The sequence below is a fragment of the Nicotiana tomentosiformis genome, chromosome 2, assembly GCF_000390325.3.
Source record: "Nicotiana tomentosiformis chromosome 2, ASM39032v3, whole genome shotgun sequence".
NCBI classification, from domain to species: domain Eukaryota; kingdom Viridiplantae; phylum Streptophyta; class Magnoliopsida; order Solanales; family Solanaceae; genus Nicotiana; species Nicotiana tomentosiformis.
In genome coordinates, this window is record NC_090813.1 from 89,146,991 (window position 1) to 89,171,449 (window position 24,459).

Here is a 24,459-nt window from a genome sequence, read left to right on the forward strand (position 1 = left end):
ATATAATATTTATTTAAAAACACGTAAAATCGTATCTTGGCTTATATTGTAGACAGCAAAGCACATTTAATTTTCTTAATCTAAAAGATTGGACAGTGTCATGGGGCAATCTAAAAAGATAAGTAAAGAAGATTAGTTTGAAAAAGAAGAATACAATCTATAATATGATTTAATTTCATTAGTGGACAATTTTCATACTGAAAAATGAATAATCAATTTAATAAATTGTAGTTTTTTTTGGGTACGCCTTAGATATCTAGACTCTTGCAAACCTTAATTTGACAAAAAGTTCCGTTCAAAAGCAAATAAAAAGAGAAAAAAAAGGAAAAAAAATCCCTTGTACAAAAAATATTTAAAAATCCGCACGGCAACTGCCCAACACACAAATTCAGGAGCACTAGGGTTTTTGCTCTTACTAAGCGTGGTGTATTCGCATATTTAAGTCTGCAGTTTTTATTCACTATTTCCCAAAAAATCCTTAAACTGTTCACCTTTATTTGCCCATTATCGGCGTTTGTTTGGCCATTATCCCACAGGAAACCGTCGACAATGGGGGCTGAGAACAAAACTGATGAAGAGAAGCAGAACGGAGACGGCACATTATTTGATCTCAATGATTACACCATCATCAAAGAAGGAGATGCTGAGATTCTTATGCATGCTAAAAATGAAGTCTTTTACAACAAAACTCAGGTCCTCCTTTTTTTTTTTCCCTCTATGTATTGTGTAACTTAGTTTCACTGTGTTACTTTTCAAGAAAAAAACTGTTTCCATGGTTCAAAGATTTTCTTTATGTAATTACCTTGACTTATAGTGCCATATATTTTCAAATTTTAAGCTTTGTAAAAGTGCTTCATTAATTCTTGCTATTTGGCTAAGCCTTGATGAGCAGAGTAGAGTTACCAGATACTTGTGCTGATGGGAGTTAGCACTTACGTTCGGTGGAATCATAGCAAGTTGCCCGGGCACGACTGTTATCAAAATAGAAGAGTGCTTCACTAACAATAGTTCCCTAATTAAGTTGATCGATCACCGTTGGCTTGCCTGACGGCGGCTTTAGGCGCCATCACGACCTATCGTGGATTTTGATTGCAATAAGACATGTTTTTAATTACAAAATAATTTTTTTGGGAAAATTTCACAAAACACAATGATTCGCTAATTTGAGTGTAATAGTTGCGTTGTCAAAAACAAAAAATTCCACAGAGGTCAATAGTTTATTTTGTCTGCCACTTGACCGGCTATAACTGTGTTGTGCTTATTGTATTCACCACGATAGTCTTTATCGCCCTTGACCTCCATGGGGGGTTCAGCTAGTAATTGAAATGGACAGAAATATGGGTGTAGGATCTCTGTTAGATACTTTGGGACAGACTTAAATACAGCATGCAGGGATGGGAGAGGGATAAGGATCAACTCTACTTTAGCACTCTCTTGAGAACCAACCATTTGTTCATTAGGAAGTTTTACTATCCCTCTATAGCACTGTCTTAAAGAGAGTACATTGAGAAGTTTTCACTAAGTACTACTATCTCTAGAATTTGCAATGTCTAGAATGTAGGTGCTTCTTGAGTCAGTGCTCTTGCCGCTTGTAATGTGTGTGTGAGAGGGAGAACAACATTGTCAAAACTCAAAAGTGAAAAGTGTAGAAAAGCATTAAGGTCAAGTTCTGTTAGGAATTTAAGCACAAAATAGAGTTAAGGTGCAATCTTTGGTGAAAAATCTGTAGATGAAGGAAATTTTTTAAAAATTATATGTTACTAATTTTCTTCTAGAATTAATAGAAAACATCTACTGATACATAGGGCGATTATATGGAGCATGAAAAAAAAAATATTGTGCCCGGGGGCTTTACCAGGACTAACAAATAAAAAGCCTATGACTGGAAGTGATATTAGAGACCAATTGCATTCTGGAAAATAAGGTCAATATCAGATTCATCTAGAATGGACCTTGTTATGCACTTGGCCGACTCTGACGGAAAGGTCAATTCGTTTATATGCCAAAAGCCAAGGGTTCAACAAGACAAGTTTTACTACAATTACTTGAATGGCTTTTGGATAACATCCTTTTACGAAGTGTCTTCCTTATATAAAGCATCCTTTTCTCATTGTGTTTGGCTTCAACTATTCCCGCAGCCCATCAATTAGTTAATTATCGACATATTTTAGCTAATGGTCATATAGTAAATATATTGGTTATCGCTATAAACCTTGAGATACTATTACGGCAAAGGATGAATATAAACATCCAGAGTTTTGATTCGAAAATCTCGTGATCATCCCTTCATGAGGAATTACCAAACCATTTGACCTTTGCTCAACTCTATGTTGCATTTGGCAAAAAATAATTGCGTCAAGACAACCTCTTCTTATTACTTTTTTTGTTAACTTTCTTCCTGATGAAGAGGAGGTAGTTGGGAACTATATTACATTAACTCTATGTTGGTGATATGTGTCTACCATTTGCGAGTAATTATCCAACATGGGCACGCTCGTTTAGTAAATTTCTTGTGTTTTACAAAGTATCTCTGCACATGTCATACTTGTTACATGTCTACATCTTCATGTAACATGGTTCGGAATGTAATTACTATCATATTTTAGGATAACAGGGGATGTGGACATTTCCTTTCTTTTTGACTTTGTGACAGCTCTGTTCATGTTAAATTCCAACCATTAAATATTTAGGAGAGGGTAATTTAGTCTTTTCAAGATGTCTATTGCAACTTGTACTAAAAAATCTAGTACTCGATGGTCCCTGGCATGCCAAGCTTAACAGTTTTTGCTTGTACAACACTTTGTGGTTTATTGATAGCAGTCAAGTTACATCCTTTTATACTTTGCTCTCTATGGTAACATTTGAGACAGTGTAGCCACCTTATTATAGCTCATCTTTGTTATTTTGGTGTACAAAAGATTCAAAATCTAACAGTTTAAAACTATATCCACCAGGTGAATAACAGAGATATGTCTATAGCTGTTTTGAGGACCTTTATATCACAACGAAAGCAGGAGCATGAAGCAATGTTGGCCAGGCGACGAACCAAGGCTGGAAATAAGGTACCTGATGCTAAAGCGGAAATCCCAGATGATTCAGTGCAGCATAATGGTGAATCCAAGGATGGATCTGAAGTCTTGGAAGACACATCCCATAATGAATCATGTAGCAAACCAGAGGAAGAGACTAAAAACCTATGGGGAAAAGGCCGAGAAGAACTAAAGCCTCCACGAGTTCTCGAGGTTTCTTGCCATTTTTCTGTTGATTATTATAGGTTTATCAGAAATGAGGTATTTTCTGTGGTTGATTAACTGTTTTATTTCAATGTGACTTAACAGGCTCTCTCAGCTTCTGGGTTGAGGGCTTTAAGGTATGCGCGTGAAGTAGAAGGAATTAGTCAGGTTGTGGCCCTTGACAATGATAAAGGTAATTCTGTCTCAGTTAGGTGTTGCAGTCCAAAGTCTCTAGTACTGTTGCAACTCTAACCCTCACTGCCAACCATGGTAAAAGAAAAAGGATAGCATCTTTTGGGTTAAGAGTTCACTTACAAAAAAAAGTAAGAATGTCTGATGGAATACTAAAACCATCTACCTTAGAGCGATATGTTTCATTCAGGGACTGACTTTACTGTCTAGGTATTAAAGCTGCTAAATTAATGCAAGGATTAAAGTGAATTCCTTGTAGTCGTGACTCGTGATAATATGAGATAAAACCTGTGAAAAAATTCAGAGGAATGTATGTAGCTTTAACCGACACATTTGCCTGTCTTGTTTCAAAACATCTGTATAATAACTTGATACAGATATTATTCCTAATGTCCTATCCAGTATTTGACTGGTATTCTCTCTGATTGCAGCCTCTGTGGAAGCTTGCAGGAGAAACATAAAATTTAATGGTTCAGTAGCATGCTCTAAGGTGGAGTCTCACCTTGCTGATGCAAGAGTTTATATGCTTACCCACCCAAAAGAATTTGATGTGGTATGAATATACAATATTTCATCATATTTATGTTCTTCTGCACAGGGGTTGTCTGGTAACCACCTGTAATGTGTAAAAACTGTTTTATGGTGTTGAATTATTAAGGCAATCATGTGCAGGAGAGTTACTTTACACGTTTAAGTTCCTTATCCTAGTTAATTGTATGTTTAAATAATTTTGTTAATTCTATTCTGAGCTGAGCTATCATTCATACATTTTTGGTTAGTGTTGTTTCAGGTTGATCTCGATCCTTATGGAGCACCTTCTGTGTTCCTGGACTCTGCAGTTCAATCTGTTGCTGATGGAGGGATGTTAATGTGTACCGCTACTGATATGGCAGTGTTATGTGGAGGAAATGGAGAAGTTTGCCATTCCAAGTAACCAAATTAATCCCTTTGCTTCTAGCATTACATAACTCTATTTGTCATTATATCCTGCTTACGTGATATCATCTGCAACTAGATATGGCTCCTATCCTTTGAGAGGAAAATATTGCCATGAAATGGCTTTGCGCATCCTTCTTGCGTCTATTGAGGTACTTCATCTGTGAACTTTTTGTTTTTAGTTTTTTAAGCAGTGAGATAATGATTTCTGGCTATATTCATGCACTTTCTTTCTTTACATTCTTTTAGCATTATTCTAAAATTAGCAGCTACCCTTAGCATATTGAAGTTCCACCAACAGACTGGAAAAATGTCACTTATAATTTAATAATGTAGAAATTAGGAGCATCATTATCTTCTTTTTGTTGATCCTATACCCTAAACAACAGGGTGCTTCTTTAACTTTTCTTAGCTCTTAACTTTTTTTTATTTATTATTTTGTTTCAGAGCCATGCAAATCGATATAAAAGATATATAGTTCCGGTATTATCTGTTCAGATGGATTTCTATGTTCGTGTTTTTGTTCGTATATACACGTAAGTGTTTGTCTTTTCTACAACCTAGCCAATTTTGCTTAGGTTATTTTCTCTCTGTAGATTTGAGCTTTCGAATAATTGCTTGCAGTTCTGCAAGTGATATGAAAAGCACTCCTTTGAAGCTCTCATATGTCTATCAGTGCACTGGCTGTGACTCCTTCCATCTTCAGCCAGTTGGGAGGACTGTCTCAAAGGTATTTCTTCCTTCACAATCTTTGAGTATCTTAATTGTAGAAGATGGTATGTGCTGGATTGAACAGCTTATACTCTAATCTAGAAATCTTGGTAGATGGAAGAAGTGCCTAAAGATGCAGATACATGTTACTTGATAATATTCTTCATCAGCCACTAATCTCACAAGCTTTATCAAGCTAGATGTGGTTGAGACGTATTTGGCATAATTATCACAAAATGAGGAAGAGTTAATTTAAAAGATGGGGCTTTTCTATACCACAAAATGGGGAAAAGTTAATTTAAAAGATGGGGCTTTTGAACAAAAGAAAAGAACCCTAAACCGTACTGGTTAGACGATATCGTGTCTATAGGTGTTGTCTAGTACTAATTTTTTGCTAATATGCACCAATTGCAAGAATGGTTTGTTGTCCCTCATCATTGGAGGAGGAACACCAACTACCTGTACTTGTGCATACCGCTAGATTTCACTCTTGTTGTGGTGAAAATTTTAACTGTCCTACTGCAGCTTAAATAGTGATAACATGCTGCACTTTGTTTTCTGAATTCACGGTATTTATCTTTTGGAGCACTGAACTGACAGTCTCACTCACTCGTTTTGGGGTTTATTTTCCTATATTAATGAAGAAGATAAGGTCAAGAAAATAGAACATTTTAATCGACTTTAACAGGCACCAATATCAGCTGTTCTGTTACTGCAAGTGTAACAGGATGTAAATCATACTTGCATGCTTGTTTCTTCAATTGTGGTTTCTTTCATGTTGCCAGAATGATTACATGTTCATTGGTTGCTAGGAAATTGGAGGAATCCCTTTGGACTCTTGTATGTTCAATGGGGAAATTTCTCCTCTTTGCTATAGATCATGGATTCAGTTCATTGTACTTTTAGATCCTTACTTGATACTGTTTTAACACATATTTTCAAGTATGGCCCATTTATATGTTTTAACTTTTTCTGCATCTTTAGAACAACAGTGTCAGATACCTCCCTGGATTTGGCCCTGCCATTTCTCAAGAGTGCAGTGATTGTGGTAAAAAATTCAACATGGGTGGACCCATCTGGTCTGCCCCCATCCATGATCAAGAATGGGTAGCTGCCATTCTCGCAGATGTGAAGTCAATGAAGGATCGCTATCCTGCTTATGAGCGAATCTCTGCTGTGTTGACAACTGTCTCGGAGGTGTGGTTTGCCTTAAAATTGATATTATGCTCATTTTTCTTTTGTCCGTACGACTCTTTCTTTCCTTTTTTTTTTGTATCCAGAAGCTATTTAGGTAACCTAGACCACGTTACTTATTCAGTCCAGATCATATTGTTGAGAATCATTTCCACTTATTTTCAGAGGACATTCTCTAAATGCCTGACCGATGAGTGTGCTTTTGCAGGAATTACCTGATATTCCTCTGTTTCTGAGTCTGCACAATCTCTGTGCGACGCTGAAATGCACGTCTCCCTCAGCAGTAATATTTCGCTCTGCTGTGATCAATGCAGGATATCGCATATCAGGGACTCATGTGAATCCTTTGGGGTTGAAAACAGATGCTCCTATGGATGTCATTTGGGATATCATGCGTTGCTGGGTAAGTTTATCCTGTGCTTGTTTCTGGCAGCTCTTGCTTGATTTTCTTCGCGTTAAAAGGTAGAGCTGTACAAGTTGGCTAAAAACCATGCTTTTGCTTATTCCATATGCTGAGAATAACGGCCCCTTCACATCCACCATCTGAGTTGATAACGTTGTATATGCAGATTAAAAATCATCCTGTGAAAGCTCAACCATCTGACCAAGCTGGAAGTGTGATTCTTGCTAAGGAACCTGTACTGCAGGTGAACTTTGATCTTCTGAAGTGTGACCTTGTTTTACTAAATCTTTATCACTGGCATAGAAGGGTAGTCCTTTGTCCAAAGGAAGTTAAATCTAAACCTAACTATAAAATGAAGATAAATTATAAATGTTCTCAGCGTCCATTCTTTACTAGACATGTCTAGTATGAAATGCGAGATTCTGGTTTTCATTCTTTAGTCCTGTCTCTTTTGACTATTGTCCCCTTGACTTCAAATGTCTGGGAATCATTTTATTACAAGATATCACCAAAAGTCTGAGGCACATGGTCTGCTTCTGCTTGTCAATCTGTTGCACTTGTTACAAAACTACAAATGCTTTATTTTTAAGCTTGTAAATTCTTCCGCTCTTTGAAAAAAAAGCTAGATTTACCACCCTATGCTCCTTCCGCTGAGGTCAATGGTTTTCGGGTAACAGCCTACATACGACAGTCATGAAAAATTTAGTTATCTGCACACATTCAAGTTATCTGCATGTGTTTATTTGTACGATAACTCACTCTTTCTTTTCAATCAAGAATAAGATCTTTCAAAACTTTATCAAAAAAAAAAAGATCTTTGAATTCTTACATAAGACAACACCTGACTTCTAGTATGTGGTATGTCTTTTTTCGTAGTCTTTTATCTGGAATTTTGATCTCGGGGTCATACTTATTTCAGGCTAATTTTTCTCGGGCTGTTGCATCCCTTAGCAAGGCACAGGCGAAGAAGGTTGCTCGTTTCCTCCCTAATCCGGAAAGGCATTGGGGTCCAAAACTAAGGGCAGGCCGACAGATCACCAGCAAGCACGTGTCTCTTTTGGGTCCCAAAGCTTTGAATGGAATTAACAACCATGAGAATGGTGATGGTAGCAACCATGAGGATGATGAGGAGCCTGCAGCCAAGCGTAAGAAGACCGAAGAATCTGATTCATAACTTGTATCTTGGCCAAATATGTCTGCCGTTTATATCCCATCATAATCCATCTCTTCTGCTGCATTTTCTTGCAGAGTGAGATCCATCCTCTTTCTGATAATTGTCAAAATGCCTATCGGTAATGGGGAGGATGTAATCCTGTTTATCTGTCAGTTTTTTTTATTCTTAAAGGAGGTAGGGCTATTTATATTTGTTTTGTTTTTGACATTTTAAACTTTATTTAAATCTTAGTCCCAGTTGCTGTATTAAATTTTGTTTTCATTTGTCAGAAAACTACTACTATGTAACATGGCTTGCCTATTTGGTCTAAAATGTCCACAAATATTTGTTGTTATGCTCGACTCTGGACAGTCTCAGCTATTAATGGGGTAAATTTTGGGTTAATTTTTCTTCTGGCGCCTGACGTTTAAGGTAAACGTTCTGCATTATTGACGAAAAAACAATACTAAAAGCTGGGATTTTGCAGCGTATCCAGCCTGATCAAAGTCTCTAGTGTTCCTGGTACTAACCGTTTGTGTGTTCAAAGTTGGTGATTCATGAGAATTCTTAATTATTATAACTGAATATTGATTAAGGATTACTAATTCCTTAGCATGCATAAAGGGGGTTTATTTACAATTGTTGCTAGATTATTTGCTCATCAAATATTTAAAAGCGAGATGCTGGAAAGTAGTAGTCTACTTCTAACAGGTTTTGCATGAAAATGATACCAGTAGCTCTACTTGACGACAAGGTTTTTATTTAGGTTAATTAAACAAAAAAGAAAAGAAAAGGAATTAAAAGATAAGTAAACACAATTATTTCATCTGATTCTCGGATCAGAGTTATGACCAAATGGCTTATTACAGTTTACGAGAATTTAATGGAAGTTCTACATCCACTGCTTCCAAATTTTGGCTACATCTACAACTCAAGTAAAAAAGTAAATGTAAAAGGATATAGATGACAGAATTACATAAAAGCAAAGCTATAAATACTGCAAATAAACTAAAAAGTCACAAATAAATATGAAATATTTTATTTGGAAGCGCCATTGGGAATCTTGGCAGAGTCTTTAGTAGCAGGATTGAGTTCATCCCAAGCTTCAATCCAAGTGACCATAGCATCAGCAAGCTTCACAAAATAAGGATCAATTTTGCCAAGTTTTTCATTAACCTGTTTGGCCATTTCCACATAGCACTTCTGGACAGTAGTAGATTCTTTGGAGAGGTTCAAATTCTGGAAAAATGGAATGATTTCTTCTTGCCAGAATATCCCATTGTACTCTTTCTTCAAGTTTACAAATGGATTGCTAGCCTTGCTGTGGTAAATGTAGGGTAATCCAGTCTTGATTCCCAATCCCAAGTGATCACATATAACCTGCCAATTGGTTTAGGAGTTTAAGTTATACAACACTGATGAGATAAAACAATTACACGTTGTTAGTTTATATAACTTAAATCCATTGACCAGTGAACTTAAAGAACTTGAACAAGAGAGTGACAAACCTTGCAGCACCAACCAGCCCACATATCATCGTAGCGTCCAATAGGCTGGCCATCTCCCATGAGTCCAAAGTACATAGCTGGACCAATAAGATCACGATCAAATGCCAGATTCATACCACACATTGGGAAGAGAGTACCCTTTGGGATGGTCAACACCATATCAACATACCTGTCAAACCAACAACGCTAAAGAGTTTATCGAAATTTTAACAACTACTAGGAATGGTCCATAAAAGTGAAATAAGTAACCTGATTTCTATAGACTAAAATATATTGTTAGTGTAAACAAGTTAAATCCAATAAAAATGAGTTTGACTTTACATTTTTGTAATAATTTTCAAGATATTTAAAAGGTAAGTATATAAGAGACCTAGTGTTCCTCTCGAGAGGCTTGACAAGTTGGGTAGGTGCATCATAATCAGGGATATTGAGCCAGAGGCCATGTGAGACTGCTGTTGGCACGCCCTCACGTAGGCTGAAAGGGTAACCACGCACAAAATCTGCGCCATCTCTGAAGGGATCATACAGAGTGTTGAAGAAATAAGGAGTTGATGGGCAAAGAAGGTTCTTTATATGCTGTTCCAGCGCGTTGATGTCTTTCCCACTTGGGTCCTTAGCAACCTACACCCAGGGTCAGATTGACCATTAAAAGCAAATATACAAACTATTCAATGAGCAGCAAATCAACATTTCGTTCTCTTGGTTTTCTCCATTCTATTTTTAGCTTTATACTTGTAAGAATACTTAATATCTGCTGCCGCTAAGTCCACATGAATTCAGTGATACACATATATTGAGATCCATATGTCAAATAACACTAGCATAGACATAAATTTAAAGGATTTAACTTATACATATGGGTAGAGTAAATTTATTTTACATTGTTTGTCTAATTTAACTTGTAGCAACAGGTCACTCCCTTATTTTTCAGGTAACTACTTCCACTTATTATGAGAAGTTAGTGCAAAAATTCTGAGTATTCACACACATGAAATCACTTTTAACACAAATAAAGTCCATACTCTAACTCTGTCATTTAAGTAATACGCTAACACTTATAGACTTTTACCAATAAAGAAACGAAACAAAAAAATAGTGAAATTATATTAAGGAGAAATGCGATCTCACGAAGCAATCATCGTCAATGGTGTAGATATACTTCTTCTTGGAGACCATGTAACCAAAGCAGCGACAAGCAGAGTCCTTGAATGAAATGCAAGAGGCCCTAGGACCTAAGATCTTGTTAATGTCATTTCGATTATAGAGCTCATAATCAAAACCATCAGGGACCTTAATGGTCTTAGAAGGGTCACCATCTTGGACAATAATAAGATGGTATTGCTCAAAAAAAGGCCTCCACATTTCAAGAAAATCAAGGTTTCTAATTGTGGGAATCACAATGTCTAGCTCATCTTTCAGTGGGGGTGCAGTTGCAGCCATGTTAGGGAGTTGAGAGTTTATACAATCAAACGTTACGAGTGTTTTTTGCTTTGCAATGGAAACAATTTAGTGGAGATAGACAAAGGGGAAGAACTTTTTATACAGTAGAGTTCGAGTAAAGGTGGTGACAAGTGTGGGGTGTGGAAAAGGGTGTTAATATGGTTAAGGACTTTGTCAAAAGGTGCAATATTTGCCCGTCCCCGGCGTTGTTGGGAACATGGCCGTATGCATATTCATCGCATTGGGTGCGGGTACACCTATTATCGTTTGTTGTGGTATTAAAGCAAATAATCTAACATAACATTTCGTACAAGATAATATACTCTTGGTTGACCGTAGAAGAAAAATATAATAGCAATATTGCAATATTAAATAATAACTATATTAAGTTATCAGTGAATCGATGTATTATTTATACGGGATAAAATATTAAATAAGAATATATGTATTAACAATACAAAGATTAAATTATTTAACGAGAAATATGACCATTAAATGTAGGTAGTTCAACAATATCTTCATTATTAATCACTGCAGAGATACCTCTTCATTATTAATCACCGCCTAAATAATCTTGCATTATAATCCCGAACCAAACCACACCTTAAAATACAGTCAGATCTCTCTATAACAGTATCTCTATATAATAACTATTTACTATAAAAATCAAGTTTTTCTCAGAACCGATTTTTTAAGTTATATTTTACCTATCTATAACAACAACAACAACAACAACAACAACAACCATATTTATAACAGAACGCTCTTTGTAAAATTACCCCTCTATAACAGCCATAAAGAATTGTTAAAATTAATAATAATAATTTTAAAAATATGCACACAATATTTTTCATTAAAACAAAGTTTCTATCTTGCATAAGATATAAGATTTAAAAATTTGCACATGATATATTTTTCATTGGACAAATTTCAAAAAATAGTTAGATAGAAAATTTAACTGTTAAGCTCTTAGATTGTCTTCAAGGGGAGCTATTAGATTTTTTTTTGCTGAAAATTTGGACACGAATCTTTGTCAATTCAAGCTTTGTATCTGTCACGACCCAACTGGAGGGTCATGACTAGCACCCGGGCCATACTTGTCGAGCACCAACGTATATTTTATCTAACCTTCCTTATTATCTTTAAGGGCCGACAAGATCAATATAAATGGTAGACATAGATCATGAACATCCAACAATGAAAGATAATGACATGAACATACATAACATGGTACGACAAGATTGTCAAGAAACTATATATAAGGTACGAGCTACCATGCTGCCATGAAAGACTATACAACAAAAATCAGCCGACAAGGCATTCCAAACCATACATGAGTCGACACCTGTCTATGAGCCTCTAAAGGAACATAAGTGCTACAACATTGCCGGAACAGGGCCCCGACATACCCATAATATCTATAACAAAAACGCATACCAAGACCACAGCAAGTCCGAAGAAGGGATCTCGCCAATAACCGCTGAACTGGACAACCTACTGTGGTGGGGGAGCTGCATCTACCCGTCTATCAGGACCTGCAGCACGACATGCAGCGTCCACAAATAAAAAGGACGTCAGTACGAATAAAGTACTGAGTATGTAAGGCAGGAAAGCATAAGTAAGAACAGTAATGTAAACAGGGATAGAGAATATACAACTTGTGACATCTGGGTACCTCTGAGGGCTATTGACATGAAATACATGATACATACTTATATATACATAAACTTTTAAAACATACGCCTCTGTGGGCATCACTATCATCATATCGTATCCGGCCTTAATAGGCTCGGTAAAACGTACCCGGCCATCATAGGGCTCGGTAGAATCGTACCCGGCCACGTGAAGCTCGGTAAAACTCAACTGATCAGTGGTTGCACAATAGGTGTCGTAACCGGCTGACTATAGCGATGCTCGGTAGAGTAAAATAGATACATATATATGATGCATGCTGGACTCATTGGAATCACATTTTGAACCTTTCAGAGTGACGTAAGGTCGGTATCCTTCGTACACATTATTAGGATTAACTATTCATGAAGAATCTTATAAGAATCAGGAAGTACCAACAACGTTGATAATATAAGGATAAGAGAAGTAACATCAACATCAATCGTTCCATAAGAAGGGCAGCAGTGTAAGTACTGCTAGCTTCTAAGAGTAGAGTATCTTTGGAAGCTCGTTCATTACATTATGTACAATCGGAATCTTGCAAAAGAATGAAGGGGATAGCCTCACATACCTTGTATATACTGCCCAACCTCAAGCTATGCAAATGTCACGACTCCTTAGTCTACAATAAGAGAAATGACACTATCATTATCGTTTAAGCGTCGTAACTATTATATATCGACCGCAACCTATTTTACGATGAAACGGACAGCACCTACCCTATTTATATGTATTCTCATAAGTCAAGACAATCACCAAACAGCCCAAACAACATCAACAATAATCATATTGAGCTTCCCAAAATAGTCCACCAACCAACAACATTACTACCAAGCCTTTCGATATATATTTTACAAGTTCTAGCTTCAACGACTTAGCCGCAACTTGAATAATCTTAAATACATGTAGAGTAAGAGGTTCCTTACCTTTAAATAGAAAGAACAACTCCAATTTGACCTTAATTATCCACGAAATATCCCTCCAATTCTGCCATAAGAACAAGGAAGCGAAACTAGCAATCGATTCGGATTTTTCGGCACTAGAATTATTTTAGAAGACTTGAAATCACCTAGGGTTGATATTAAAAACTTGAGGGAGTATTTACAGAACATAAAACACTTAAAACAACCTCCCACATGAGCTGGAACAATATAAAAATCAGCAACAACAAGAAGAACAAGAAACTTACTAGCGCCACGGGATTTCCGACACTTGATTTATGTTGTTTGCCCTTTGTTTGGGTCTTGGATCATGAGAGAACCTTGAGAGAGTGTTTTTAGGGTTCTAAGGTCTGAATATACTGAAAAAGAATGACTTAAAACGGGGTTGAGGCATCTTTTATATATCCATATGTCTTAAACCGCCTATGTGGGCCCCATAGAGAGTTGCTTGGCGCAGTCTCGCAAAAACGCGAATATCTCTCTATTCCGAGATCGTATCGACAAATGGTTTAATGCGTTGGAAACTAGACTCATAGATCTTCAATTTGGTGGGTAGATCACCCCATAATTCCAAGTACATTGGGAGAAAAACGTAGTAACATTTGACCTAAAGTTTAAGTAAAATTATAAATGTAAGTTGCGACAACTTTTATCGACTTTTGTTTCATAACTCGCTTGACTTCAAGACTTATGATACGGATATTATATGATTCAAATACATTAAAACATGACCTCTTGGGACAATTAAAAACCTCTAGTTTTACCCGAAAATACGGGTTACAATATCCTTGATTCGTTTAACTTCTAATACTTGTTAACCACTCTTATACACCCTTGTATCGTTTAAGACCAATAGGATTAACTTATCATCTCAAAGATAATCTCTTCTTGGATTTATGTCGACTAACTTACGGCGTGATCTAAGGTACGTGAATTTGGGTTGTAACAGTATCACTAGTAAGAGAATGAAATTTACGAAAAAAACTACAATTACAAAGTTCTTTTATCAATCTTGAAAGAATTTAGCTTTAAAATGTTTGCCTTAGAGTTTAAATCTTTATACGTTTAGTTATGAATTTATTAATAATGTATTAGCTTTTTCTTTAATATTTAACTAATGAAGTATGCATATATTTTGAGATTTTAAATTTGAATAGCTTTTTTTTTTATCTTTTATATGTAATATTAAAAGAGAAAAAAAATTAATTTTTGGATAATTTTTATCTATAACAGCTAAAAAAATATTTAAACGTCAAAATATGTTATATGTGTATAACAACAATACAGAGAGGGTTGACTGTATATACACGTATATGTACAGTTGATTTTTCTTTTCGAATAGTTGTTTTTACGATTTTGCATCTATTATGCCTACGGAGTACTATCGCAAAGTCTCTTTTCTCACGAGTATGGCTCTTTTGCCATCTTAAGATACTAATTAAAGAGAAGTATTCTACGTAATAAAAAGTTGGAGCTTTTGGCTACACATTTACGAAAGGGAAACGTAATGTTTAATGCTTTTTAAACTAAGAGTTGAGATTAAGGAAAGGTGCAAAAGTGCGTTGAAATTGAGCTTTTGAAGTTCTTTAGTCTGATTTAAGTCCCAAAAGTAACATCCAGAGCTACTTTAGCTGCAGTCTACAATTTCTGGGAGCGTATATAATAAATTTAGAACACATAATCATACATTATTTATATATACAACAAACGTGAAAATTTGTTTTCTTTAACTGCAACTAAATTTGGAAGATCCACCGTTGCCGATTACACGAAAGAAAACAGCAGTTGTTAATGGGCATTGAATCCAAATGGACCGGCCCACATTTTGCAATATAGAAAAAGTTCAGTTCAGCCCATTATCTATGGGCTCTCCTGACTGTAAAACATGGGTAAAATTCACAAATAGCCACCTTTTAAGCTTTATAACAGTGACTATTTTTCAATTACAAGGCCGAAAAGTGACAAGTGGGTGCTTTCTCTACGTTTAACATTGATTCTTACTGAATTTCACTTTCATTTTATTTATTTATTTGCATATTTTTGTGCTATATGAAAGTTGTTTTGAAGTAATTGATCTTGGCTGCACAGTGATTTCTCTGCAAAAAAATGTATTTAATTCGTCATCGTGTTAGCGGGAACAATAAGATATACATCCCAGTTACTCTCAGATTACTGCCTAAAAATTTGTTGGGGGGCGATTTTTTTTTTTCTTTTGTTTTTTTTGCCTCTGTACATTCAGGAAATGATGATTAGTAAGTGGAAACTCTAATCCGTAGACCATTTGGTGCTTCAACTCTTGGAAATTTCATCAGTTTATCTCCTCCTACTTCTTCCCATTTGTATTTTGTAACGAAGTAATGAAGAAATGTAGAAATTTCTGCTACTCCAAGTTCCTTCCCAGGACATTGTCTAGTACCTCCACCAAATACCAAGAACGAATTTTTGTTTTCCAGGCTCTTATCCTGCAATTAGCAACAAAAATATTTGTTAATTCCAATTAAAATTAATTTAAACACAATTCTTTTTTTTTTTTTGGTCGCGCAATTAATGTATACTTACCAGCCATCTCCATGGATTGAATGCAAAAGGATCAGGATAAAGCCTTGGATCATAATTCAACTCCCTCGTGTATACGTATATTCTCCATCCTTTAGGAATAATGTATCCTAAAAAAATACACATTAAAATTAGAAAATAAGACCAACTATTTTATTTTTAGAATATTTTTTATGATAGGAAATAATAGTGGAGGAATTATACTATTTTCTTTTTCATAAAAAGTTTACAGATTAGAACTACTCATTAAGACGACATATGGGTCATGAGGGGAACTGTATAGGCTGGAATGGTAGGTGTGCCATGTGGATCGTGGTATTATAGGGTCCATAACAAAAAGATGATCATATTGTATACATCCACCGTTATTTTAATGAGTCTAAATTAGAAGAATATTTAGTCTTGCACCTGATGCCCATAATTAAAGCAAACACTCAAAAAATAATACTACAAATAATAATATGCATGAGATTTTACTTAGAATTCTTACCATTTATCTCCATGTCTTGAGTTGTTTTCCTTAGAACCCCATTTACGATTGTTGCTAATCTGGAGGTTTCAAGGATCACCTGCACCACCAAAAAACGTATAGATTCAATATGCTGATATTCAGTTGACAAACTCTCTCATCTAAATTAAAATTTTATTTTATATACAGTAACAATGCCGTAATATTAATTTATGTGCAAACTTGTTCCAACTATTACTAACAACTTCTTTTAAGTGATCTGATCGTGTAAAAATTCTTGTTCACGATTAATGTAAAGAAGGAATCAAAATAACGTAGACACTTACAGCTCGAGTGAACCGCATTGCCTTGTAATCGTTGTAATCAATAGGATCCTCCGGTTTTTTCTTTTCTCTAATTGCCAAGTGTTCTTTCTGTAGAATTAAAAATTAAGGTAATTAATAAATATAAAAAAAACAGTAAATGTAGAAAATTAAGTGCTAATTAAATCTCTGCTTTTGGGACTTACTCTTAGTTCTTCAAGAACTTTGGGATGATCATGAAGATATTTAACAGCCATCATTGAAGTAGTGGAAACAGTTTCATATCCAGAGTACAAAATGGTTATGATTAAATCAATCATCTCATCATCTGTTAATTTGTATCTATTTGCTTCTTCATTCATAAGGTAACCAAGCATATCGTGTTGGATTTCTTTTGAAGCTCTTCTCTCTTCTATTAGTGTCCTTAGTAGGCTGACAATAATTTTCCTTGCCTGAGGAAACACAATTTATAATTTAGATTCCTTCCGAACTTTTCATAATTACAAAGTATAGTTATAAAGTTTTAATACAATAAAATAGTTCCGTGACTTTACTGTTATATAATAAGTAAATTTACCTGCAATCCACGACCGTAGTTGGTGTTGGGAAGGTTGATAGGAAGTGAAAGAGTCCCTAGAACTAGCTTGAAGAATTCAGGCATGAATTCTTGAGCTAAAGAGGTAGATTCAATCCCAGCAATTTGCTTCAACGATGAAAGAAATGCCATCTGAGGAGAAAAAAAAAGGAGAAAGTATTAGCAAAAGTTAGATTCAAAGCAGAGAAAAAACAGAGATTTTTCTTTAGATAGTAATTTATTTAGACTGACCTTATTGGTTTTTTCTTGAATGTCAATGACTTTGTTATCCCAATTGGTCAAGTGGGATCTCATAAACTCATCAATTTTAGGCAAAAGTTGGTCTCTGATCATAGTAGGGCTAATAAGAGATAACAATGCACCCCTCATGTACTTGTGAGCAGAACCATGTACAGCTGCAATATTGCATTTTCCTAATATGTCTAACATCGACTGTGGATATCCTGGGACCAGTCCTTTTGCCTCGTTCACCAATATGTATCTATTTAACTCTGAATCCATTGATACTATTGTTGGACACCCAAGTATGTGTGATTTGAAAAAACTCCCAAATCTGGTACCAAAAAAGCAAATTCAAATAAATAAAACTCATATAGAAATTTGACAAGAAGTCATGTTCATGTACAAGGTCCGTGTTAGATATCTATTTAATTTTTCATTTTTTTATACTTAGTGAATTAACGTGGAAGGTAAAAAAGTTGTACCTGGCTCTTTGGTTTTTCATGAAGCTTGGGCCTAGCTTAAGAAATTCTGTAGTCTCACCAAAAAGTGGCCAACCCATAGTACCAGGAGGCAAGCTTTTGTTGTTATATTTGACCTGATTCCATCTCAATAAAGCAGTACTAAAAATGCACAGCCCAAAAAAGAAAGCAAGAAAAACTAAGAAGAAAGCCATTGATGCAGCTACCAATGAAGTTCCAACCACCTCACAGACAAAGTCTAAATGGTATGGACTTCCTTTAGTTCTGAGAATTTTAAGTCATAATAGCTGGCCAAGCGTGTGCTGTGTTTATATAGACTGTCGTAGATGAGGAGGAGATGGGTTTTGGAGTTAAAAAGGACCGAGGGACCACCAAAGGTTGTGGTGCGATGGTTATTTTCGTCATCTTTAATTAGAAGTCTCGCATTCAAAAATTTTAAAAGAAAATACTTTTTTATAAGGAGTGTATACCCTTTTATGGACGTAGATAGAGGCGGTATCAGAATTTGAGGCATATTGGTTCATGGTTCAAGTCCTTTTAAGTTACTAGGTTCTAACTTAATAATTTGTGCATATTTAATGAATTTATTAAGATAAATATAAGGTTTGAACCAAAACTATCGTGTTCGGCCAAATGAAGGGCCGGCTCCGCCCCTGCTCGTAGAGACGGATTCAATATTTTAATTTAATGAATTTAATCTTTAACTTCTTATCATTGAACTCATTATATCTTTAAAATTATGAATTTATATTTATTATTTATTAAAATTTTAAATATTTTTATATAAATTTTACAATGCTTAGGTTCTCCTTCCACCCCTGCTTACACGTTGCAAATTTTGATTAATCGGGCAAATAAGCTTTGTGCAACGAATGCCAAACTTGAAAGAAAAAAAAATATGATGAGGGAGTTGAGCCCCGAAATAGAGAACTTATTGATAAGAAATGTTTTATCCTTACCGTCCGACGCGAATTCTAATTTGTTAAATCGAAATCTTTGTATAAAGGATAGCTAAATTACAAAAAAAAAAAAAAAAAAAAATGGAAAAAGACGGGGGAAGTTGTGGGGGTGGTGGCCTAATACGCCAAAACCCCACGCCCTACACTGTAAAGTGGTCTCTGTTCGCAGCCTCGGGTAACAAAAACTTCATAAATGGCAATGTCTTTTACTGCAGAGTAACTTTTAGTACTTCTGTTTCATGCAAACATATTGACTTTTAGGTGGCTAGTCAAGATCTGAAGAGCTCCTTGTTTGCAACTTTTTTTTATTTCATCTATGACCACCGACTCCTTTTTGGTTATTAGCCATTTGTTTAACAAGAAAGAATTTGCCTGGCCTGGCAATAGTTTTTGTTTTTATCCCTTGAGTGGTGTGGATGTTGATTGTTAAAACGGATGAAAACAAAGTAACTATATTCAGCTGCACTACTTAGAATGATCCTTTTTTCCCTAATCATTAGGGTATTGATGTATATTTTTCAATGAAGAAAATGACTTTAAACTAATGAAGAATTATAAATACTTAAGTGAAGAAAGCACATGCATTCCACCCTATTGGAGGTAGAAGGAAAAAGAGGCACTCAAAAACTAAGTGGTTCACATGTCCATCAAATAGATCTGCTGCCTAAGGGAATTACTTAAGTCGCTACAGGACACATTCTTGGTTACCATGTGAATAAGTGGACACTGGACACACAGAGGCTAGGGCTAAGAAAATATACATGAAACACGTTCGGCTGAATCTAGCATTTTTTGTACAAAAATATTATGTGTAAAAAGGACAAAATTCCTATAAATGTTAAGTGATAAACTCTTAATTGCAGAAGTGTTATCGGTTAAGTTGTGTGAACATAAACGTTAAACTCATCAAGTTTAAACGTTAGATCAAGAATCCGCCTCTGGACACAGAAGGACGAAAGGCATGGGTGGGTATGGGGTGGGCTAGCAGTTTTCGTTGCATCCTTACTGCAAGTTTGAAATTCCTAGACTGAATACTGTAGTAGTGTCTGAACCTCTTGACTGTAATAAATAACTAGAAGACTTTCTTGTGACATTTGAACTTTGGTACTCCTGTTTTCTCATTTAAACTTACTGATTTCTTATCTTGATAATATCTTAAATTTGAAGAACTTTTTGGACATTTCAGTATGGAGGCAAGCAATTATGAAAGGGAAAAGGAAAGAAAAGTAATGCCTACTGTTACTTTCTTTCTAATTAGTGTTAATTCACTAATAACACGATAAGATTGGATGCTTGCTATTGAATGAGATAAACTCCCACCCTAATCACATCAAGTGACTTGGAAATAACACAAATTCCGACCATTACGTTCATGTCAAATCTGAATGCATTTAAGGATGTTCCATATGCAATGATTTAGAAATAATTACTAATGCTTCTCCTGTATAAATGCACCAAATCTCATATTCAAAGAAAAAAAACTAGTTATGAAAACAACAGTTTAACAAACCTTCAACAGGACACAGCCAAAACTATCAATGTGAGATACTGAGATTTATATTCACAGTCCAAGATTTGTTATTTATGAATAGTTAAGGGAAAACGAGTTCCGAGCTGACGAGGCCAAGCAATAGCAGCATTGCACTTTCTGTATTTTATGTCAAATCCAGTTACCTATGTGATTAAATGTTTTGTCACATTGCTCGATGAATCTTTTAACTTTGACTGAAACTCACAGCACACGTGCGTCTGGATTGTTGGACAATGGGTTTGAATTTTGGAAACCAAAAAGAAGAAATTATGTACTCCTATAATAAAGATTCTACCTACACCCTCGAGCTATTTAGGGTTGGGAGTATCTCAAATCCCCAACGAAAAACATTTGGCTGTGAGCTGGGTTAGTAGAGACCTACAGAATCCTTGACTAACCTATTTTTTTTTTAAATCCGATATTTAAAATTTTCTGAACTGGATTAATTCAAAGTCACAGTGTGTAAGTGATTATTAGTAGAGGAAACATTAATTTCTTATCACAGGTTTTTCAATTGCTACGACTCATACCCGAGACAATTCTATTTTGAAGTGTAGAAATCCATCCCACTATACTCTTTTGGGCTAATGGTCACTAGATTTTAGTTTCACTAAACTATTTTTTTATAACGAAAAAAATACTCAACTTTATATAAGTATAAGGAAAGTCATTAGACGATTTTTGTTTAAAAAAAACGTCACTCAATTATTGTAACCATCGCAGAATATTATTAGGAGAAAACAAATGAGACATATTTTATGATATTTAGGCAAAGTTGAATGAATTTTCGATAATAAAAAGATTATTTAATAACTGTAGGCAAAGTAGAATAATTTTGATGCAAATAAATTAAAAGTTGAAAAATCTCTCTTTTGGTGGTGGCCATATATTCAAAAGCACGTTATGATTTTCAATCAGTGAACATAGAGTATCATTATTTGATTTGTTTTGTTATACGCATTCACTGTCTAAAGTGTGCATCAACCCCTGCGTGTACGATTAATAAAACTAAAACTAACTTAGCTCCTTGTATTTGAAACTTCGTTATCTTACAGCTAGTGGCACCATTTGTAGAAACAAAGTTTGTGATTCAAATTAGTTATTCATATCGAATGTAGTCTTAAAAAGACCAAACAGCTTACTACGTCTGTTACATGTCATTATCGTACAATTATGTATCTTCAAATCGTTACACGTCATTAGTGATTCAAAAAAAGGAAAAAAAAATGGATGATAAGGATATGATAATGATAATTTAGTCACTTATATGTTGCTCCAAATTAATTGCAATGTCCAAAACAAAGCTGCAAGCGTGGAGAGTTGCTATCCAATAAAACATAAAGCTAATTAAATGGAAACCATACAAATGAAAATCAATATAGGTGAGAGACCGTACACAAAGTGCGTACATGAACGACTAGTCTAATCAATAGGTGAGAGTGAGATTATTATGGATTGCAAAAGAGAGATGGATATGTATTTTTGTGAAATTTTTTCTAAATTAATATTGATTCTCTACTACTCCTATCATTTTGTTTATTGACTTTGTGCTGAAATTGATGGATTGTCTTGGTGTGGCACAAAAGGCTGATTGGGATTGTGACTTGAAGAAAAATGTAGATCCTTAGAGAGATCCTTGGATAGGGATTTGACAATATGATGCGATTTCCCCCAACCCCTCCTCTCCCTAATCTTTTCTGCAAATTTTTGAAAGTAATTTCAAAGGTACTATTTGCTTATTTCAACTGGCCCATTATTCTGTTTTCCCTCTTTTCTCATATAATTTTTGAGAAGCGGTGGACCTGCAATTTAATAGGTGGAAATAGAAAATTAGAGAGAGAATATTGATATTAGTAACAACGCAGACACTCTTCTACAAATGTATCATCAAACATACACACCCATTTTTTTAAAATTGACGATGAATTTGGAATAAAAAATAAAGTTTTAGAACCATTGCAGTCCCAATTTAAACTACATATAAGCCGAGTTGTAATAATAAATCCATATCATTTGGACAGATAGAATCCCATTTAATCACACTACTTATTTCACTAAAATACAAGGGGTGTCAATGGATATTTAAACACCGATTAAATCGACCGGACCGAACCGAACCGTACCGTACCAATTTTTTGGTTTCCTTTAATAAAATCATAGGTTTTTATATAAATTTATAACCGGACCGATAATTAGGGTAAAATACCGAACCGTACCGAATAAATTTACATGTGAAAATTATATTTACATATTAAATTTAAAAATAATAATGCATTAAATTTTTCCTTGGGCCTTGGAATTATGAAACGGTTACAAGCCAACAAGTAATTAAACTCAAAATCCTAATTCCCAAACTATTATGCTACTCTTATTGAAACTAAATTATTTTCAACATATTCACTAGCAAGACACAAGGTATTCCGGCAATTATAAGTGGCAAAGTACAATGTATTGAATATGTTTCCATTTTGAATATTTAATCTTCTATAGACTTTATTCTTGAGTCTATAGAAGTATTGCTTATGCTTTCTTGAGCCGATAGTCTATTGGAAACAGTCTTTCTATCCTCACAAGGTAGGGGTAAGGTCTACGTACACACTACCCTCCCCAGACCCCACGTTGTTGTTGTAGACTTTATTCTTGAGTCTCAGTTTGGTTAATATCTTTCCACTCGTGTGATTTATATTTTTTTTTATCTTTGCTTAGTTTCTAGGCTGCTATAAAATAGTTGATGAATCTATACTCTGGTCATCTTTCATGTTTTCTTATTTCTTCACCATTTAAACATAAAAATATCTTGAAAATTTTGCTAAGTCCCATAAAAATACGTATGTTATTGCATTTTACTTCTACTAGTGATTTTTACATGACATTCAAAAAAACAAATACTGAAAATTAACCGAACCGTACCAATACCAACGAGAAACTGACACGATTGGGACGATTTTGTAAAGTCTAATTTTGATTATACATAATATAATACCAAAAAATTAGTATGACACAACTTTTATAAAATAGTAGACGGAACAGACCCATTGAAACCCCTATTGAATACAATGTAAAATTGCAATCAGTTAGCTGCAACTTGAATTAATCTCAGTATCTCACCCTAAACGAATACTTACAATTTAAAAATGCGTACACTCTCTTTATCACTTATACTACCATTTTTCAGAAAAGTCAAGTTTTAATCCAAATTTGCTTCTTGTGTTAGTTTTGTCATGCTATTGGAGCAACTTGTCAGCGTCGTTGTTTCGACGAAACGGCACGGGGAAAAACCTCTTATTCCTTTGCTGGTCATTTGTTTTTATTCTCTTCCTTTCTCTTTTCCTGTAGTGGCAACGGCGATATTTACCTTATTTTCCATACTTAGCACTAGTGATGCAAAATAGTTTTAATTTTTTTTATCCATCTATATTATTCATCAAAAAATTAGTTGGATAATAAACTTTTTAGAAATGAGTCAAATGTGGATAATTCATATATTTTTCACTTAAAAAATAAATACTTAATAGATAACCAATGAATTTAACTTTAATATTTGCAAAGACTCTAATTGTGGGCTACTCAAAGTTGGGAGACTAAAACTTATTCCAAAAGTGATCACATATAAGAAGTCATAGATAATATGAATATTCATATTATTTACCGATAAATTCATTCTATCAGTATTAAATATGCACGGGTCGAATATTTTCTTTAAGATTACTTTACTCCTGATATTGTGTTAGGCACCAATTTGTTTCATCGTTTGTGATAACTTATGTAGCAATTTACTTTAACGTATGTAGTTTCTTCAATTTATTTCTTTACCCGTTTTCTTTCTCATAATTAAATATGGATGAATGTCCAACGAGATAATAGGAGTAGTAACTAAGAGATCACTAAAATCCGAACTTGGTTGTGACTTGCATACTTTCTTTTTTCTGTTGACTACAACAATCTAATAAAAAATAATACAAAC

The 24,459-nt window shown here is 34.8% G+C and overlaps 3 protein-coding genes across 4 annotated transcripts; 1 reads left to right on the forward strand and 2 right to left on the reverse strand.

Annotated features, from left to right (window-relative positions):
• The first annotated feature begins 370 nt into the window (after positions 1-370).
• LOC104092993 (tRNA (guanine(26)-N(2))-dimethyltransferase 1-like) lies at positions 371-8,177 on the forward strand. 2 transcript variants are annotated; one of them, XM_009598691.4, is made up of 13 exons: positions 371-693; positions 2,955-3,242; positions 3,339-3,426; positions 3,857-3,978; positions 4,216-4,355; positions 4,441-4,513; positions 4,809-4,897; positions 4,986-5,091; positions 6,057-6,269; positions 6,475-6,669; positions 6,836-6,913; positions 7,589-7,814; positions 7,918-8,177. In XM_009598691.4, exons 1-13 carry the CDS (start codon positions 550-552, stop codon positions 7,920-7,922), a joined length of 1,767 nt encoding a protein of 588 aa, XP_009596986.1. In that variant the 5' UTR covers positions 371-549; the 3' UTR covers positions 7,923-8,177. The 2 variants fall into 2 exon arrangements, with proteins under 2 accessions (XP_009596986.1, XP_009596985.1); XM_009598690.4 differs by having other exon boundaries at positions 372-693; positions 7,589-8,177.
• A 442-nt stretch (positions 8,178-8,619) lies between these two features.
• Positions 8,620-10,841, reverse strand: LOC104092994 (probable UDP-arabinopyranose mutase 1). The gene is made up of 4 exons (XM_009598692.4): positions 10,459-10,841; positions 9,701-9,951; positions 9,331-9,499; positions 8,620-9,202 (listed from the first exon to the last, which is right to left on the reverse strand). The coding sequence occupies exons 1-4, from the start codon at positions 10,768-10,770 to the stop codon at positions 8,861-8,863; spliced, it is 1,074 nt and encodes a 357-aa protein (XP_009596987.1). The 5' UTR covers positions 10,771-10,841; the 3' UTR covers positions 8,620-8,860.
• Positions 10,842-15,473: 4,632 nt separating this feature from the next.
• Positions 15,474-18,326, reverse strand: LOC104092995 (cytochrome P450 85A1). Its single transcript, XM_009598693.4, has 8 exons — positions 18,009-18,326; positions 17,536-17,857; positions 17,287-17,436; positions 16,916-17,161; positions 16,734-16,820; positions 16,429-16,507; positions 15,942-16,048; positions 15,474-15,844 (listed from the first exon to the last, which is right to left on the reverse strand). The coding sequence occupies exons 1-8, from the start codon at positions 18,197-18,199 to the stop codon at positions 15,632-15,634; spliced, it is 1,395 nt and encodes a 464-aa protein (XP_009596988.1). The 5' UTR covers positions 18,200-18,326; the 3' UTR covers positions 15,474-15,631.
• Between the last annotated feature and the right edge of the window lie 6,133 nt (positions 18,327-24,459).